General features: G+C 40.8%; 2 protein-coding genes and 1 pseudogene across 2 annotated transcripts in view; 2 read left to right on the top strand and 1 right to left on the bottom strand.

Moving 5' to 3' along the window:
* Positions 1–282: 282 nt before the first annotated feature.
* LOC140932597 (uncharacterized) overlaps positions 283–20076 on the top strand; it is a 91103-nt gene continuing 71309 nt past the window's right edge. The window contains exon 1 of the mRNA XM_073382113.1: positions 283–2807. Coding sequence (XP_073238214.1) covers positions 283–2807 — 2525 coding nt within the window. The remainder of the gene's footprint in view (positions 2808–20076) is intronic.
* Positions 3019–4542, top strand: LOC140923060 (tetratricopeptide repeat protein 28-like; annotated as a pseudogene).
* On the bottom strand, positions 15392–17462 carry LOC140940283 (pre-mRNA-splicing regulator WTAP-like). Its single transcript, XM_073389212.1, has 2 exons — positions 17299–17462; positions 15392–16227 (listed from the first exon to the last, which is right to left on the bottom strand). Exons 1-2 carry the CDS (start codon positions 17432–17434, stop codon positions 16040–16042), a joined length of 324 nt encoding a protein of 107 aa, XP_073245313.1. The 5' UTR covers positions 17435–17462; the 3' UTR covers positions 15392–16039.

The raw sequence follows: 20076 nt of genomic DNA, 5'->3' as shown, positions 1-20076 counted from the left end.
AGGGCTTGCTTAATCTTCTGCCTTGTAATAATGTACTAGGTTATGCGTATGAATATGTATGGTAAATAAAGGCACTTCTTCTCGTAAATGTATTTCTAAGATTTGTGCTGCTTATTGTCTACCCCCATGTAGATCTAAAAAAAATTTGTTATGGAAAAAGAGGAAACAGAAGTCAAGAAAGAATGATGCAACGATAAAAAAAACAACATTTCTTCATACACCAAGCATCCGGACCTTCAAGAAGCGATAAACTTGTTTTATTAGAACTTTGAAGTATAAAAAATGACAGAGCGAATGTTAAAAAATATAGATGGCTTCGAAAAGCATCTTACAAAAGCCAAAAAAAAAAACAGCAGAAAAGAGGAAGCACATACTTATAAAGACCTCGGCAATGCTTATCAATTCCAAGAAGCAATAAATTACCACAACAAAGACCTGAGTATTGCTCAGGAAGTTGGCGACAGGGCCGGAGAAGAACGTGCCTATGGCAATCTCGGCAATGCTTATCACTCCCTTGGCAAATTCCAAGAAGCAATAAAGTACCACAACGAACGCCTGAGTATTGCCCAGGAAGTCGGCGACAGGGCCGGAGAAGGAGGTGCCTATGGCAATCTCGGCAATGCTTATCACTCCCTCGGCAAATTCCAAGAAGCAATAAATTACCACAACAAACACCTGAGTATTGCCCAGGAAGTCGGCGACAGGCCCGGAGAAGGACGTACCTATGGCAATCTCGGCAATGCTTATCACTCCCTCGGCAAATTCCAAGAAGCAATAAATTACCACAACAAACACCTGAGTATTGCCCAGGAAGTCGGCGACAGGCCCGGAGAAGGACGTGCCTATGGCAATCTCGGCAATGCTTATCACTCCCTCGGCAAATTCCAAGACGCAATAAATTACCACAACAAACACCTGAGTATTGCCAAGGAAGTCGGCAACAGGGCCGGAGAAGGACGTGCCTATGGCAATCTCGGCAATGCTTATCACTCCCTCGGCAAATTCCAAGAAGCAATAAATTACCACAGCAAACACCTGAGTATTGCCCAGGAAGTCGGCGACAAGGCCGGAGAAGGACGTGCCTATGGCAATCTCGGCAATGCTTATCACTCCCTTGGCAAATTCCAAGAAGCAATAAATTACCACAACAAAGACCTGAGTACTGCCCAGGAAGTCAGCAACAGGGCCGGAGAAGGAGGTGCCTATGGCAATCTCGGCAATGCTTATGACTCCCTCGGCAAATTCCAAGAAGCAATACATTACCACAACAAACACCTGAGTATTGCTCAGGAAGTCGGCGACAGGGCCGGAGAAGGACGTGCCTATGGCAATCTCGGCAATGCTTATCACTCCCTCGGCAAATTCCAAGAAGCAATAAAGTACCACAACGAACGCCTTAGTATTGCCCAGGAAGTCGGCGACAGGGCCGAAGAAGGACGTGCCTATGCCAATCTCGGCAATGCTTATAAATCCCTCGGCAAATTCCAAGAAGCAATAAATTACCACAACAAAGACCTGAGTACTGCCCAGGAAGTCGGCGACAGGGCCGGAGAAGGACGTGCCTATGCCAATCTCGGCAATGCTTATGACTCTCTCGGCAAATTCCAAGAAGCAATAAATTACCACACCAAACACCTGAGTATTGCTCAGGAAGTCGGCGACAGGGCCGGAGAAGGACGTGCCTATGGCAATCTCGGCAATGCTTATCACTCCCTCGGCAAATTCCAAAAAGCAATAAATTACCTCAACAAAGACCTGAGTACTGCCCAGGAAGTCGGCGACAGGGCCGGAGAAAGACGTGCCTATGGCAATCTCGGCAATGCTTATGACTCCCTCGCCAAATTCCAAGAAGCAATAAATTACCACACCAAACACCTGAGTATTGCTCAGGAAGTCGGCGACAGGGCCGGAGAAGGACGTGCCTATGGCAATCTCGGCAATGCTTATCGCTCCCTCGGCAAATTCCAAGAAGCAATAAATTACCACAACAAACACCTGAGTATTGCTCAGGAAGTCGGCGACATGGCCGGAGACGGAGGTGCCTATGGTAATCTCGGCAATGCTTATCACTCCCTCGGCAAATTCCAAGAAGCAATAAAGTACCACAACGAACGCCTGAGAATTGCCCAGGAAGTCGGCGACAGGACCGGAGAAGGACGTGCCTATGGCAATCTCGGCAATGCTTATCACTCTCTCGGCAAATTCCAAGAAGCAATAAAGTACCACAACGAACGCCTGAGTATTGCCCAGGAAGTCGGCGACAGGGCCGGAGAAGGACGTGCCTATGCCAATCTCGGCAATGCTTATCACTCCCTCGGCAAATTCCAAGAAGCAATAAATTACCACAACAAAGACCTGAGTGTTGCCCAGGAAGTCGGCGACAGGGCTGGAGAAGGAGGTGCCTATGGCAATCTCGGCAATGCTTATCACTCCCTCGGCAAATTCCAAGAAGCAATAAATTACCACAACAAACACCTGAGTATTGCTCAGGAAGTCGGCGACAGGGCCGGAGAAGGACGTGCCTATGCCAATCTCGGCAATGCTTATGACCCCCTTGGCAAATTCCAAGAAGCAATAAATTACCACAACAAACACCTGAGTATTGCCCAGGAAGTCGGCGACAGGGCCGGAGAAGGACTTGCCTATGGCAATCTCGGCAATGCTTATCAGTCCCTCGGCAAATTCCAAGAAGCAATAAAGTACCACAACGAATGCCTGAGTATTGCCCAGGAAGTCGGCGACAGGGCTGGAGAAGGACGTGCCTATGGCAATCTCGGCAATGCTTTTCACTCTCTCGACAACTTTCAGCAAGCATGGGTATATTACAACCAACTCCTAAGCGTTGTCAAGGAATTTGGGGACAGGGCCGGAGTAGGAAGTGCCTATGGCAAACTGGGCAGCGTTCACTACTCCCTCGGCGCTTTTCAACAAGCAATAGATTATCAAGAGAAACACCTGAGCATTGCCAAGGAAGTTCGCGACAGGTCCGGAGAAGGAATTGCCTGTTGCAATCTCGGCATGGCTTATTGGTCCCTCGAGGAGTTTCAACAAGCAATAGATTACTTAAGGCAATATCGGAGTATTGCTGAGGAAGTCGGTAACAAGTTCCTTGAAGGAGACGCATATCTGAGGCTGGGAAGTTGTCTTTTAGAGTTAGGTTGCTGGAATGAAGCTTTATTTCATTTTATCACCAGCGTAGAAATCCTTGATGCTATTAGGGCCAGTTGCATTTCGGAAGATGTACTGAAAATAAGTTTTCGTAATCTTTGTAAACGTGCCTACAGTTGTTTATGGCAAGTTCTAGTAATGCTTCAATTGACGGATGAGGCTTTATACGCTGCCGAAAAGGGACGAGCACAGGCCTTAGTAGATGCGTTGAAAATAAATTATGGCTTAACATCACTTTCGCTCAAGTCAAATGAATCTGAAGAAGAACTCAAAATTATTTTCAAGAAGATATCTGTTTCGACAGTTTTTCTGGCAGTTCAAAAAGAAACAATCAATATGTGGGTCCTGAGGAAGGAAAAAACTACTATTTTTAGGCAAGCGGAGCTTAAAGTTGAAGGTGCGCACGAAGATTATTTTGCTTTACTTTTAAAAACTACTTTGAAAAACATTAAGGCCGGCGTCAGTGTTACTGAAAAGGAAGATCAAACATCGGAGCTGTCGCACGAGACTATCGACTGTTTTAAGCCACTGTATGATGCAGTCATTGGTCCCATCGAAGACTTGCTCGATGGTGATGAACTCATTGTAGTCCCCGATGGCGCTTTGTCCTTAGCTCCTTGGGCCGCGCTAAGTGAATCTTTAAGGATCCGCACAGTTCCCTCACTGACAAGTCTGAAATTCATCATAGATTCTCCAGATGAATACCACCGTAAAAGTGGCGCCCTGCTTGTTGGAGATCCATGTCTGAAGAAAGTTACAAATAAACGGGGTCATCCTATTTATGATCAGCTGGAATACGCAAAAAAGGAAGTGGAGATGATTGGAGAAATTCTCAAGTGCCAACCACTGACGGGAGTGGCAGCAACCAAACAAGAAGTTCTTCGCAGAATAAATTCAGTTGCTTTGGTTCACATTGCAGCACACGGAAGGGAAGAAACTGGTGAAATTGCTTTGGCTCCAGACCCTTGCTGGGAATACAAGATTCCTGAGGAGGAGTATTTTTTGAGAATGTCTGATATACCAGCTGTTAAACTGAGAGCCAAGCTGGTTGTCCTTAGTTGCTGTTATAGTGGTCAAGGAGAGGTCTCTTCTGAGGGTGTGGTCGGTATTGCTCGGGCTTTCTTGTTCGCTGGTGCTCGTTCCGTAGTGGCGACACTCTGGCCAATTAATGACGAAACAACCCTGGAGTTTATGAAACGTTTCTACCAACACCTGAGAGGTGGAGAAAGGGCTAGTTCTGCTCTTTAGAGGGCCATGAAATGTCTCCGGGACTCGGACAAGTATTCTGCCCCAAAGTACTGGGCTCCATTTGTACTGATTGGTGATGACGTTACGATTGAATTTGATGAAAGTAACCGCGAAAGTCGTAAGTAGAAGAAATTTTTCTTTTGTAAATTTTTGAATTTCATTGTCTCGAATCCCAAAAACATAAGTTGTAAAAATAAGAATCAAAAAGCATCTTTTAAAGAAAATTAAGATAATTGGCAATTTCTTTTGTAACTAGGAAAGCAAGTAGAAATCTTAAAAAATAAGAATGCAATGGGTGGCTACTGTTCGATTGCTATGGATTCACTCAATACGATTCTATTCGTTACAAACTGTTAACAAATTAATAAAACATTGAAGACACACTTCAATGTTCTTAAAGAATCTGATCACTCACTTTCCATTGCTGGCCTATGTTGTTGTTATCCTAAGAGAAGATTATAATACATTCCGTTATTGGGTCAAAGATGACAATTCAAGACATCACCGAGAGAAAATAGCTCCAATATTTCACAAATGCCTGTTACAAAGAAAATTGAATAACAGTGAAAACATTTTTATGGACAATAGGAAGCCTCAATGCAAATACCGGAAAACTGCCACTTATAAGCCCCTCCCCCCCAACCCCCAACCCCCACCCCCACCCCCCACCCCAGTTATATGACCATCTGCCTGTAAACAAAAAAATACATCGATTATAAGCCCCCTCCAAATGTGCGGAACTGAATTTGATCTATTATGGCGATTTGAACCTTAATTAAAGACAGCAAATGCAAAAAGTACTTTGATCAACACCGCTATAGCTTATCTCGAAGCGCTTTCTCTATTCCGGTTATAATCCCCCTTGGATATAAGCCTCTCCTTTCTATAAGCTCTTCTAAAAACCCTTGCGAAGGTGGTTACTTCAACCTATTTAGCGACGATGTGCATAAAAGATGATAATCAAACAACTGTCTTCGTTTTTTGGTTGGTAGATTTGGAGGTCAGCGGTTTTTAATAATAACAGAGATTGCTTATACATCGTCGGAAAGCTGTATGAACGCTAAAGGTTTTGCTATGAGCTCCAGTCAAAGTTTGATTTTACTCTGTACAAGGCTATACCATTTCATTTTATCGAGAATGGGAAAAAAATGATTTATCAGTTGGATGACTCATGAAAACATTATGAAAATCCTCTCGGTTAATCTATAAGTGTTCAAATTTTGCCTTGTTTTGCTGCCAAAAATCAAATTCATTTCGTCCTTGACATCGTGCACTAATTGAAGGCGTTATTTTTCTGAAGTATATTAATGCAGTATATGTTATTTTCTTCAGTTACAGGGGACGCTGATATGTGATGTCAGAAAACTTCTGAAAGACTGTGTGTGTTTACACATGATACAAAAAAGGCTTCCCGTTTAAGAGACTGTGTGATACCAAAAACACATTTTTTTTGCCACATGGAATTTTACTATCGATAGGCCATTTTCACAATAACGTCATTTTACTACCACTGCCAGAATCCTTCAGCGTTTTGCCCTGTTGGCAAATTAGGGCTTTTGTTGTTTAAACCTCGCTAGGATTACTAAGAATGACTATGAAAGGGGAAAACAAAGAATAGGATTCTGGTCGAAGTAATAAATCACGTCATCGTGTAAATGGCGTATTTTAATTAATATTTAATAACAGTAGAATATGAGGCCGTAAAAGCCTTTTTCAACGTTACAAAAAAGGTTTAGTGTAACCACAAACAACTTAAGACTCATGGAACGAAGCAGCATTTAATAAATACGTAAACAGCAGTTTTGTCCCATGTAAGGGAATCCAAGACAGTCTTGGTTTCTGGATTCCAAGTCGTGGATTCCTGATTCCAGGCACTTGATTCAAGTTTCTTCTAGTGGAACCTTGGATTGGATTACAATCCTTAGTAGGATTCCGGATTCGTTGAGCTGTCTTCCGTATTCCAAAGCCCAGGATTCCAGATTCCACAACCAAAAATTTTACGGATTCCAGAACCCGGATTCCCTCACATGGACTGATGCTTTTGTTAACATTTTGTTATATATCGTCAATAATCGTTTGACCCCAATGCAAGAGTCATGTTGATCATAATCAACAGTAGATGAATAAGAGAGTGTATAGTCGTGTAAAGGAGTATTGATGACAGTGACTGAGCATCAAAGTGAATTGTATATTGTCAAGCTCTGGCCCTGATTTGTCAACAAAGTCGTGATGCCATTGGTCGTCAGTCATAACACCAAAATACTGTTGTTCTAGAAGACTCTAAGTTCGAACGGTGAGTGTCGATCCGATCCGTCGTTTTTCACTTTGACATCTGTCACTTTATAGTTAGTCCAACTTTCGGGTTTTGTTCAGTCAGTTTGTTCAATTTTTGACTTCAGATTAATGTTTGTCTTTGTAACGTTTTATTGGAAAGCATAAGATAAGCTAAGATAGTCAGTCCAAACTAAGGATGGAGGGTATCCGAAAACAAGTTTTTTTTTTCCTTTTTAAAACTCTAATCAGCAGCGTTAAATATGCACTGAACACGCGGCATAACTTTTTAAGGCCATGCCCACACTAATGTGTTATGAAAACTGATCAAAACGCCTCCGGTTTTGGCGTTCACGAAAACGGCAACGAAACTATGGATGTCCATACTTGCGTTTAAGTTTCGTTTTCTAGTCAATATTAAACTAGGCAAAACATATATCTGGAGACAAATGTTTTCCCTCCCAGGGTATTCTAAAGGGCGTGTTGAGCTGTGAAGTCAGCGCATTCGTAAACCTCCGTTTTTGCTAAGTTCAAGTTTCAAGTTTTCAAGTTTATTAAGAAAAATTGAGAAAATACAAAATATGATGTACCACTGCTCGCAGTTAGCTATAGCTATTCGAGGCGAGCAGTGGCTTGACACTAAGTAGAATAATTACAATAACGATACAATTAAAATACTAAGTAGAATTAATTATTATCGAACAATACATAAAATAAGCTGAATACTAAATACAAAGTGAATAATTACAATTACAATACAATACAATTACAATACTAAGTAAAATTAATTATTATCGTACAATACATTAAAATAAGGTGAATACTGAATACTGACTAGTATTAATAACGAAGATTCTCAGGAGAAATAAGGCAGATTACATGGGAAGCTGGAAGGATAATGTAGATAGAAAGCTAATAGAATGAACTGAGTTTAGTTTTCAAGACATATTCAAATCCAATAGATCAATATACTCATTCGCCTCCGAGAGTTTCTGAAGGAGCATATTGTGAATGTTGCGTTTAAATTTCACTTTAGGCATTTGACGAATTTCATTAGATAGGTTATTCCAGACTCTAACACCGTTTCTTGAAAAAGACATGTTTAGCTTGTCTAATCTAGAGTATTCGAGAAAGAAGTTGCCTCTTGTTTCTGATCTTGTTGATGATCTTGTGTTATGTGAATGAATATTATGTTGGTAATTAAATAAATTACTTATTTGAGGTGGCGATGTGTTATTTGAGACGTCATACATTAAGACGGCAACTGACTTGAAGTAAAGAAGATCTAGAGGTAGTAGACTGGATGAAATGAAGAAGGGTACTGCGTGAGCCTTATAATCACCAAAAAACATGAGGCGAAGGGCACGTTTCTGAAGACATAGGATTTTGTTTCTGTGGATTTTGTCTGTTCGGCCCCACGCTGTTATGCCATATAACAAATAGGGTTGAATCAGCGATCTGTATATATGTTGTAAAGTATTAAGTGGTACGAAATGTCTTAGCCTAGCAATAATGCCAATCGATGTGCTTATTTTAGAGGCTATATGTAAAATATGATGTTTCCAAGAGAGGTTCTCATCAATAAGCACGCCTAGATATTTAACATAACTTTTACGTTCCAAAGATGTGTAAGAGTTGGTATGATGGTTGAATATTTTTAAATTAACTTCGTATTTGACATTTTTTTGTCTAGGTCGAAAAATAACGTAATTAGATTTTTTAATGTTTAGAGATAATTTGTTCCCTATTAGCCAGTCGTAAAGCTTACAGAGCTCATCGTTTACCGTAGATTCCAGGGATTTTAGGTTTTTATCTGAATATAAAAGATTCGTATCGTCTGCGAATACTGGTAAAACTTCATTCGGTTACAACTGTTACAAATATCATTTATATAAACAAGAAAGAGCAGAGGCCCTAGGACTGATCCTTGGGGAACCCCAGATAATACTGTCGCTTTCTTAGATATATTTGAGGGGTCAAATTCAGTTATTTGCTTGCGACTAGTAAGGTAGGAAGTAAACCAGTCATTCACAATCCCGCATATACCATAATGTTCAAGTTTCTTTAAAAGTATTGAGTGGTCGACTGTGTCAAAAGCTTTTTGTAAATCAATAAATATTCCGCAGGTGTACAGCTTTCTATCCATATTAGTTTGAATCTGATTGGTGATTTCCAAGATAGCATGTTCAGTGGACCGCTTTTCACGAAATCCATACTGTGAATCATAGAAAATACTGAACTTTTCGAGAAATGATTTCAAGCGAATGTACATCATTTTTTCAAAGATTCGGTTGAAGACTGAAAGAAGTGATATGGGTCTGTAGTTGGATGGGTCAGATTCGTCATTGGCTTTGTGGATTGGGATTACTTTAGCAAGCTTTAATTTAGTGGGATATATTCCATGTTCAACCGACTTGTTGATTAGTACAGATAGGGGGTGGCTAAGAATATGTCTAGCTGATCGCAAGACGAGAGTGGGGAAAGAATACAATCCATGAGCCTTGTTTAATGGCGTGTTCATAATTTCGGATTCAATTTCAGTTTGTGTTACTGGATTGAAAAAGAAAGAATCAGCATTACGTGATTTTGGAAGATAATCAAAAAATTCCTTCTGCGGGTTTGGCATTTTGGAAGCTAGGTTGTGACCAATTGAGGAAAAATACTCATTCATAATGTCAGGAAGGTCAGAGGAATCGTATGAAATTTTATCAGATCCCAGGCGTTTAAGCGAGGTGATATGTTTGATAGCTTTACGTTTGCGACCTAAAAGATTGTTTATACCTTTCCAAGTCTTTTTAATGTTACTTAGGTTATCTTCGAAATAGTTGTGGAAAAAATTCCTTTTACTTATTCGTGTGAGCATCAGTATTTTGTTACGATAAATTTTTTAGGTTTCACTGTCACCAGAATAATAGAGTGAATTCTTGATCTTAATTGATCCTCTGATGCCTTTTGTTATCCAGGGTTTTTGTTGTTTTCTTAGGCTGCGTTTTGAAATTGGCTTTAATGGGGCGTGCTTATTGAGGAGCTTGTTCAGTTTATTGTGAAATGTAGAGAAAGATTTGTTTATGTCTGTCTTACTGCAAATTGTACCCATTAAGTCAATTTCAGATAGCTCACTTAGGAACTTTGTTTCTGAGTAGTTTGAGAAGTCACGAGTTAACCGCTTAGATTTCGATTGATCACAGAGATCTCGATTAGTAGAAAAGTTTAGTATACAAAATTGAGAAAAGTGGTCTGTTAGATCCGAGACTATGTTTCCACTACAGATACTATATTCTAGACTGTTAATACAGATGTTATCAATTAATGAGTACGAGTTGCTGTGAACTCTTGTTGGTTTGTCGATTGTCGGAGTCAGGTTCAGGCTTTGCAAAGATAGCATAAAACTTTGGGCGTGAGTACTAGTATGAACATGGAGAAGATTTATATTAAAGTCACCCATAAGAATAATCTGTTTTCCAGTGGTGCTAAGCTTTTCCATTGTCGAGTCAAAATATTCCTGAAAACGCTCAGGGGAATTATGCTGCCTATACAATACTCCACATATTATGTTTGCACTTTTGGGAAGATGTAATTCGATAAAACGTGCCTGGAAGGCTTCATTAGAACACCTCTCTATTGTTTGATATTGAAATCGCTCATCAATATACATGCCTACACCTCCAGCTGAAAGAGGCGTTGGCAGGTATTCAAAATTATAATGCAAAATCGAAGGATTAAAATCTAAGTTCTCAGTCGAGCTGTTTATTCTTGTTTCTGTTACGCCTATGATATTAAAATGAAAATCTAGTTCATCAAATAAATGAGTTTGAAAATTTTCTAAATTACGTTTTAGGCTGCGGATATTTGTGTGCATAAACGAAATATTAGAATCTGGATAGGGATTAGCAGCAAACTTACTTTTTTGATCGCAAAAACTATGTGGAGAGAAGTATTTACATCTTGTATTAGAGTAATAAGTGTTGGAGTCGGAACTTCTATCTAAAAATGTATTCAGAGTAAATAAATCAAGGTCGTAATAACTTGGGAGACGATCAAGATATTTTTTGGTAGGAAGAGAGGAACTAAGAGAATTATTAAATTGGCAGAATGTGCGGAAATTAGATCGCTGTAATTGAAATATGGAAGGTCGCTTAGGAGTGTTTTATTTACCTTAGTAGATTGTTTGTTAATGTTCTTATGGAGTAGTAACATCACCAGAAAATCCTAGGCGAGCTGTGAGACTGGACAAGTCGGTTGAATTTTTAATGGCGATCGGACGAGAGGTTTCATTTTTCCGCAGCCAGATGGTTGAGTTCTTGGCCCAACAAAATGAGAAGAGAAATCTTCCTTTATTTTCTTGGCGTCAGATAATAAACTCTGCAGTCGTGGGGAGAGGTGATCGTAGATAGCAGCATGTTCTAAAGATGAGCTTTCTCGGAGACCAATATCAGCAGGAACGATCCTGTTTACTTCTCTACGGGCTGCCATAACGCTTTCACGGGCGATGCGCCGAGTAAATTTGATGGTCGACCATCAGACGTGTTACGAGATGGCACTCGATGGGCAATGTCAAGGTCATAAGGATGAATTTCAGCTCCAATTTTGTTGAAGATTCTCATGCAAAGTTCCAGCGTATCTCCGGCGCTTTCTCGTTGCTTAACTTCAGGAACGCCCACAAGCTTGATGTTGTATGAATACGAATAGTCCAATGCTTGATCCAATGAAGATCATATTTTATCCCCTTGAGATGACAAGCGTTCCAAAGATTTTTCAATAAGAGACATCCTGTCGTTAACATATTTCTTAATGTCTTCTTGGATGCTGTTCGGAGTTGCCGTAGTGTATCCCTCATCGGTGCCTTCAGATGAACTGGCATGGCCGCCATTTCGTTCAGCTTTAACTTCGTCTCGTAGGTTGCGTAATTCAGCACAAATTTATTGAGTCTTATCTTTTAACTTGTCATTTTCCAGTTTCAATGATTGGACTGTGTCTTTTACCATTTTGGTCAAGGTTTCAGCAAATTTGAGTCTCAAAAACTAATCAAGAGTGAAGAGCTTCGAAATAAGCGTCTTGCCTGCTACGCACACATGCGCACCTCTTTATACTTACATAGCCGTTGACCTCCATTTTGAAAAGTCTCCACCTTTGAGGCCGTTTTATGAAAACATCGGCTTTTTTATCGTTTTAATGTGGACGAAAAGCCAAAACGCATTAAAGGTAGGCGTTTCCAAACAATTATGCACCAGTAGGAATTAAAGCCGCCATAGATTATTTAGTGAGTCAGTAAATCGAGCGCAAATTATTCGTGTACTACGACGTGAGTGCATTATGATTTCTAATTGCTGATAACCCATGTATCAGAGATGTGGTTCAGAATAGTTGCAATACCTTTGTCGTGCCATTAATTTAATGCCAATTGTAATTGTTGTTTTACTGAGTTATCAAACAGGCTGTTATCAAACAGATCACTTTTAGATCGCTTGTCCACAACGTGCTGTGGTTTGGTACTAAGAAACAACAGCAATCGTTCAACTATGACTGCTTTAAAATCGGACGGGTGTTTTGTTTCCTGTACTATCGAGTTTTTCCGGGCTATAGATTAAAAGCATAGCCTAGGGTATTCATATCACGTCACATTAGGACGTAACTGCTTTTAACTGCTTAGGCTTAATCCCAGCGCGTTGCGTAGCACAGTGATCGCTAGGTTTTTGATGTTACAGTGTACCCATAGCTTAGTCATGTTGTATTATGTAATTTTAACCTGAATAAAAGGAGACGTTAAGTGCAATTGCTGATCTCAATGATTTCAAAAAATATTTCAAAAACGCACTTTTCCTTTACACTTCCTCGACAGAGGCCCTGAAGGCAGCGTAGATTAGGGATGGTTATTTTCCTTTTAGTTTGTCGTCAATTCTCACCCTGCGTACCAGTTTACTAGCAAGTAGCTTATTTAACTTTTTTTTTTCCAGAAAGAATTGTGGTAATTTTGAGTGCTATAAGGAAAATGCATTCACTAGTAATAGCTATCGCTAAGTGCCAACCAGCATATATTTTTCCTATACACGCGCGCTGTTTAACCGTTCTACTGCATAAAGAATTTGAAATCCCGACTTTACATAGGATAGTTTTTGAGTTATTGAAGTTCGTGTTTTTGTCCGAAGTTGCGCACAGATCATTTTGCGTAAAATTTAGTGGTTTTTTAAGCGAACTCAGAATCCTCGAAAAATCATAATGCAAATACGAACTGATTTCGTACACTAAAAGTTTAAGCATCCCTGTCAGCTCAAGACAAACCGGTAATATCAAATTCTTATCAAACACGGGCTCCGATATCTTGAATCCCTAAAATGTACTTTTATCAGTCCAGCTAAAAATCTGTTCAGAACTTAAGGACTTTAATATGCAGCCTGAGTGGATCCTTTTTTTAAAAAAAGGAAGGAATAAAATATCTTATGTTTGTTTCTTGAAGATCGAAGGAGACTCTGGTCGCAGGGTAGGCTCCATGTCAAAGTCACACTCATTCACTATGTAGTTTCACTACCCTTTCCTCCTGTTGTAGCGTCAGCCGAGTACACGTGCACTCTAAGGTCTTTTTTAAATATATCGCGTGTTGCCTGTGCGATAATTCGTTTACCGTATTTCCAAAACAGGAAATGAATAAATAACAAAACCCGTAAGCTTACAGCATAAATTAACCTGAGGCTATGCCCGCATTTAATCTGTTAATTTTCCGTGTGTTAGTTAGCCGTGTGTGGTCATTCTGGGTCGTTTAACCGTTAAACAATTCCCGACGACGGTCGACGACGACCGGAAGTGAGATACCGTGCAATGCGCAAGCGCAGTTAACAAATTTCGTCGTGGTGGTGTCGTCGATGACGCCAAACACAGTAGAATTACGTCGTCCTGCAATCCACAAGCTTCGGCAGGTAAAACTCCCTGCTTTTAAGCGATATTTCAAGGGCTTTGTATTTTTTCACCTCGTAAATCCAGGTATCCTTTCTTTTTTCTCCTAACAAGCGATGTTGATTGAAAATTTGACTGATGAATTGTGTTTACTTCGAAGACAACACTGAGCTGTGCAGGCCGAGCGAGCGAGCTCGTAAGTGACAAATTTATTTGTACGTATTTACGTCAGGCAAATCATATATCTTTAATATAGAGGAAATGAACTTCATATGGAAAACAGCTATCGCATCGGAATGTCTCTTTTTCTAAATCTAAACTCTGACAGACACTCGGACTCGGTCATGTCATTCAGGTTGAAAGTTGAATAACCTTCGTACGGAAAGCAGAGATTTTTCCATTCGAAAAGGTCAGACAACTCTAAAAATTCTTCATCATCAATGAAAGTTGACGTACGGCTTATAAAATAAGATCTTGCATCGTCTTAAAAGACGCGTTTGCGAAAAAACTTTGTTGCGAACGAACATCACAGTCTACATGTTTGTTTACATTCACTGTCGTCGTCGTAGACCTACCGATCGACTGCATCTTAAGTTTCCTTTTTCCAGCCGAAACTGACGTTCTCGTTCCAGTCCTTTCCCAGTCAACAGACGTTGTCGTCGTGACTCGTCGTGGTTCTAAAGTTTCCTATTATTTTGAAACATAACAACCGCTGAATGAAGCGCTCGTGGGCTCTCAAGATTCCTCACTCGGAAAGCTTCGCTTTCCGAAGACGCTCCGCCGAAGGCAAACGAAAAAGCTCACGAGCGCTTCATTCAGCGGTTGTTATGTTTCAAAATAATGGCGGTTGGAAAGAAACGTTGAGCGAAACGGAAGATCGAAGGGAATTGTTTAACGGTTAAACGACCCAGAATGATCACACACGGCTAACAAACACACAGAGAATTAACAGATTACAGCAATCAAAGAGGTAAGAGATTCTTTATTATCTAATTCAAACTGAACTCCTCTGCTGTCTTTGCATTTAATAGTCTGTTCAGGGGTTTAGAGTAGACAAGCTTTTGAGCGACGCAAGTCAACCGGAAGTACACCTTTTGCATTCTTGGGCAGTAGATTTGCTTAAAATTTTGGACAAATCGTACGTATGAGGGAAAACGCTCTTGGCATTTCAAACTTGGCAGCGCCAAAGCATGTTAAAGAAAATACGTTTCACTTCCGGTTGACGTGCGTCACTCAAAACCCCCTTGCTTAAAAGCTCCCTCATAGCGTCCGTCCACACGCGACTGATCGTAAGTGGATATTCTTGTACAGTGTAAACAGTTGCATTTGTGGACAGTTTGAACCCTTTCGTTTTTTTTAGAACCATGCTCAAGCCATAGACCAAACGTGTCCTTCTGGAATTGAAACAGTGTTACGCAAGGTATCTACGGCCTGGTCCATCCCTACCAGATTTTGATTTCTCGAAATCTGCCATAATGGCCCATTTTTTGGCCACCACCGAAATCCCCAGTTCCCTCGCATTATTTTAGTAATCAGTTCCACAACTACATGAACACTTAAATAAAAATATCTACACTTGGGGTGCGTACTTTTGGGAAAATCCCAATCTGGATTTCCGAATCCAAAAACGTTACGTTGCAGCCGGCGGCCCACGCATCGTCTAGACCAGCAGCACCAGGCGCCATTCTTGACACCTTTCCCTGCGGAGTAAACGTGTTTCTCTTGAGTTTCTACTGGGTTCTAATTGTTTCGGGAACGCTGGAGGGGAGACTTGACTTTCTCCCAACGGTCTATTGAGAAATTAAAACAAATAATATTGTGAAAACAAAAAGGTACTTTATTGATAATTTAAGACATCCAAAACGTCCTATAAGAAAGCACTGCTTCTTCTACGAACACGGGCGTGCAAGAAGGTAAACCGTATCCAAAATTGCACAACGGATAATGGCTGGGGGGGAAGATGATAAAGAGTGTAGGGTGCGGTAAGGTTTACGAAAGCGCTGCTTTAACCAGTCACCTCCCCATTGTAAGTGTTCGAGTCGCACCCGATTCTCTCCACCACACCCATGGCCGCGATAAGAGGGGATTCGGTTATTTCAGCACAAGGTTCTAAAGCCGGTGGGATTTTGTGTTCACTACTGCCGTTTTCTAAAGAGTTTTTTTTTTTCTCCTTCCCAAGGTTCGAGTCGGATGAAAGCAACTGGCTGATAGAGAATGCCGAAGGCGCGCTCGCTACAGGTTTAGTGGGAACAGTACTAGTAACCGGAACGGGCACGGGAGCGCTAAGCAGTATCCTTTCTTCCTCAACGCTTTCTTCGCTTTGCGAGGCGGGGGATGTCTTATCGCCTTCCTCGCCGCCTGTCGCAGATTCAACACCGCTGGTCCATACTTCCGCTCTCGCTTGCTGCAATTGCGCTTGCGATGGCGCATGCTCCTCTTGTTCCTCGGACTTGAGACTGACTGGTTAGTTTTGCTGGCGCATTTCAGCAAGCAAACCTTCACTTGTCTTTAGTTTGTCTTCATAAACAAGCAATTTCTCTTGTGATTGAGTCAATTGCTGTTTGCAGTCTTTGTGTTGATGCTGAAGCGTTAAGATGGTTGACTGCATGCCTTCAACTTCCTCGTCTAGTTGGATAACAAAGTCGTTCAACTCTAAAACGGGATAATAATAAGTAACTTAAATTTTAGCAATCAGAAATTTTAATTTCAGTAATTTTACACAGGAATCAATATCAGATACATGTAGATGCCAAAGGAATAGCCAGCGACCATTTTGTTGTCCATACCATCATTGGTACGACTTCGGCTCAGCTGTGCTTTGTACCGTCACTCCAACAAGCCACGGTACACCTCTATTTTCAGGACAATCAAGACTCTACAAACACGTGTTAACAACTCCATATGCTCACTCACTAAAATTAACTGCATATCACACCTCGAAGAGTAAAAAAAGGTCCCAGGCATCAACAAATCTGTAAAAAACCTTGGTTACCGCTAGTCTGCGAGCAAGTACGACTCTCGCGATTTCCAGTCGTAGAGCTTGCTTGCAGGCTACAATCGGGGAAAGAATAGTTAAGACACTTTGCCATAAAGACCCTTCGTGACGTTTTGCACTTAAAAAGTAGCCAGCGTGGCAGGCGTTCGAAGGGGAAGGGAAAGTAAGAAATGAATCTTTCCTTCCCCACCCCCTCCAAGCACTGTTAGGCTGTACCAGCTACCAGTAACAAACAACAAACACCACTGACAACTTGAAATGGAGGGGGGAGGGGAGAGGTTCAGATGTCTTGCTCTTCGAAGTGCCCCATTTGAGGATAGTCTCAACAATTTTGTCGGCGATTGCAAGTTACCCAAAACAGACATGAATAAAGTAGCGCTGTGTTCATTCAGCACTTGCCCACCGGCCACAGAACAAGTTGACTTTAACATAGCAATACCAAGAAGTCAAACGAATGCATAGTTGAACGGAACCAGGTAAACTTGAAACTGTCGCCCCTGAAGTTAAACTAACACGAGTTTCCAAGTAATTGTGATTTGTTCATAACACACTTCACAAAGCCGTGATTTAAATAAGAGCTTGTTACTCCCTAAAACAAACAGAATTAACTTAAATCGCCACGTCTTTGACCCAGACCCTAGAAGTGTACCAGTCAGAAAACAATTCAATCTCATTCTTATTAAGTCAATTTAGAATAGTAGCCAGCTTCGCAGTATTGTCAGCCTTACCATCTTGACTGCCTTTCAGTTCATCGCTGTATTTTTTCTGAAGAGCAAGTTCAGCTTCCAGTTGAGCGACTCGTCCTTGCGACAACTGACGACCGAGCTCCTGATTTTCCTGGATCAACATACGGCATTTCGCCATCAGTTTCTTACCAGTAACACTGTAAAACACAATTCACACAAAACCAGTTAATTTTCTTGCTCAACACTTTCACTCCCAGGACAAGCCAAAGTCAAAAATTGACAAAAGTCAAAATTTCACGTCTTAGGAAAGCGGAAAAACAAACAGCACCATTTAAAAGGACAGCAAAAGTGGATTTATTTGAATGGTCACACCGTAGGACTTCTTCCACACATTCAAGGTGAGTTAGAAATACGTACAAAACAAATAGAAACCAAGTGAAAGTACAGCAAAAGATGTTTCCTTTGAATGGTCAGACTGGAGGATTTAAAGGAGCTGTGCCACGAAATTCAGCGAAATTAGGTAATTACAAAATGCCCGTTAAATTAAGAGAAACGTACAAATAACCGCTCAAAACATTAAAGAAAGGTTAAAATAACACAACAGTTACAACAGATGCCACGGATGGGCAAAACTGAAGAAGATTGAAACGGATTGAAATTAGGGTTTTTGAAAACTGTTCAGCCTAACAGTTTTTCAAAGTTGATCTCTGCTGTTTGCAACTTCCAAAATAATGCTCAGGAGACATATTTGTCTCGAATCCGCTCTGATTTTGTCATTTCCATGTATTTTCCTTGCTTACTTTAAGTTCCATACCGATTGAGGGCGAGTAATTAATAATAATAATAATAATAATAATAATAATAATTTATGAACTTATTGTGCGCAGCTTAAAATGAGAATGATCAGCTGTGCATTACAACTGCATTACTTTAAAGAAAATTGGCACAATTAAAGAAAATGAACTGGACTGCCGTGACACAGCCCCTTAAATTATATGCTGATAACTTAAAACCTCCTTCAATACTCCATCACTCACTGTAGGAGCGAAACGGTTAAATACAGACCTTCAGGTAGGCTCGATTGCCAACCGCTGTTCAGGAAATGATCCCGTACTCCTCCCTCAAGACTAGATTCAAGGACGAGGACGAGGACGCCTACGAACGACTGAACGACGACGAGATTTAACTTCAAGTTTTTCGTGTATTATTGTAAAATTGACACCCCAGAAAACTTTTCAATGTACTTTTTTTCACAGGAAAAGTTAGCACGGTTATTAGTTTTTGTTGAGGAAGGTTAAGCCCTCTCCCGAAAGCAAAATAACAAAACTTCTAACATTTTAAATGTGATAACTTGTTTTCGCCACTACGACATTTTGGCTAAACCTCGTAGTAGAATGACGACGGCTACCACGTTTCCCGCCAAAATGACGCTGGTTCACGCGCGCCAACTACTTAGTAATAGAAAGGTTAGCATCACGTTTACGGCAAACGGCAAACGTGAATTTGAACCACAAGACCAAGATTTCCATTCATCTGTCGTTTACTGTAACTATAACTACACGAAAATCGACTGATTCGCGCCAATTCTATCTATGAGAATTGTTTTAAGCTGTTTTTATCTGCTCATTTCTCATTTTGAAAATTTCTCAACTTGAATCTCACGTTTGCTGTTTGCCGTAAGCGCGATACTAAATCTCTCTATTAAAAAAATCTCCTACTCTTAGTCGTTCTCTTGTCTTAGAACGTTAAAGTCTCTTATATGTACAGGAAGAGCAGTAAGCACACCCGAATGTAAAATGTCACTTCACATAACGTGTCGACCCCTCCATAACTTACTACTGCTTCTGTAGTTAAAGATGTCCCCAGGACAGATAAAAGGTTGTTTATTCCTCGTTTTAAAACGTTTTCACCACGAACTGAGTACCAGTAAAACAAGGAAGTAGGTGAAAAGACCGTAATTCCTCATTCACGACTGGCAATCACACACCGTCCAATTTTATCTTAACTGGTGCAAATAAAAAAGGCTCATAAGAGACGGAACGGCTCCGGTAGAAACAAGTGCTGGTTCTCAATAAATACTGGTTGGTTTTACACCTGCAGGTTTTGTCAGTGATTACACCCGAGAAAACACAGCCAAGGTACGTAAAATCCCTGAGGAACGGGTACATGACCGTTTACACGTTGTTGTTGTTGTTACGTTTCCAGACCCCACGTACCTAAAGATCGGTACCTTAAAAAGGCCGAGTGTTTACACGTTGGAAAGAAAAGAAAAGAAAACTGCACGTACGGAACCGATCTTAGAGGACAAAATGTGCCAAGCTATGGACTTTTTTAGGAACGAACCGGGTAACATTCAAACTTGTCTCCTTTGCAGCCGTTTTTGTCTTGTCACGCAACGTTCCTCCCCAACAGTTCGAATGTAAGCAGCCATTTCTTGAGGAGGAGCGTTGCGCGACGAGACAAAAACGGCTGCGTGGGAGACTACAATGTAGATTCAAACGGTCAAGTATCGTTTTTTTTTTTTCGAGCCGTAACGTTCCGTTTCGCTCGTGTAAACGGGACTTTTAGGCCGGATACAATCGGTTCCGTAGCGCATTTTTGTTTCCTATTTTTAATCTGTAAACGCTTGTCCACTCTTCGGTACAGGTCTACAACATTTTTGGGGTGCTGATCTCAAAAGGAGAAAAACGACAACAACAATAACGTTTAAACGGTCTTGTACAAGTACGCAGGACTCCTATTAAGTACTCTGCCTTTTTGTACGTGTAAACAATCCGATGTCGTTGAGGACCGGTTCTTGTTTCCACCTGAGCTTCCAAA

Source organism: Porites lutea, chromosome 1 (genome assembly GCF_958299795.1).
Source record: "Porites lutea chromosome 1, jaPorLute2.1, whole genome shotgun sequence".
Classification (NCBI taxonomy): domain Eukaryota; kingdom Metazoa; phylum Cnidaria; class Anthozoa; order Scleractinia; family Poritidae; genus Porites; species Porites lutea.
The sequence above is the reverse complement of the archived record's forward strand: the minus strand, read 5'-3'. Positions and strand labels throughout refer to the sequence as shown.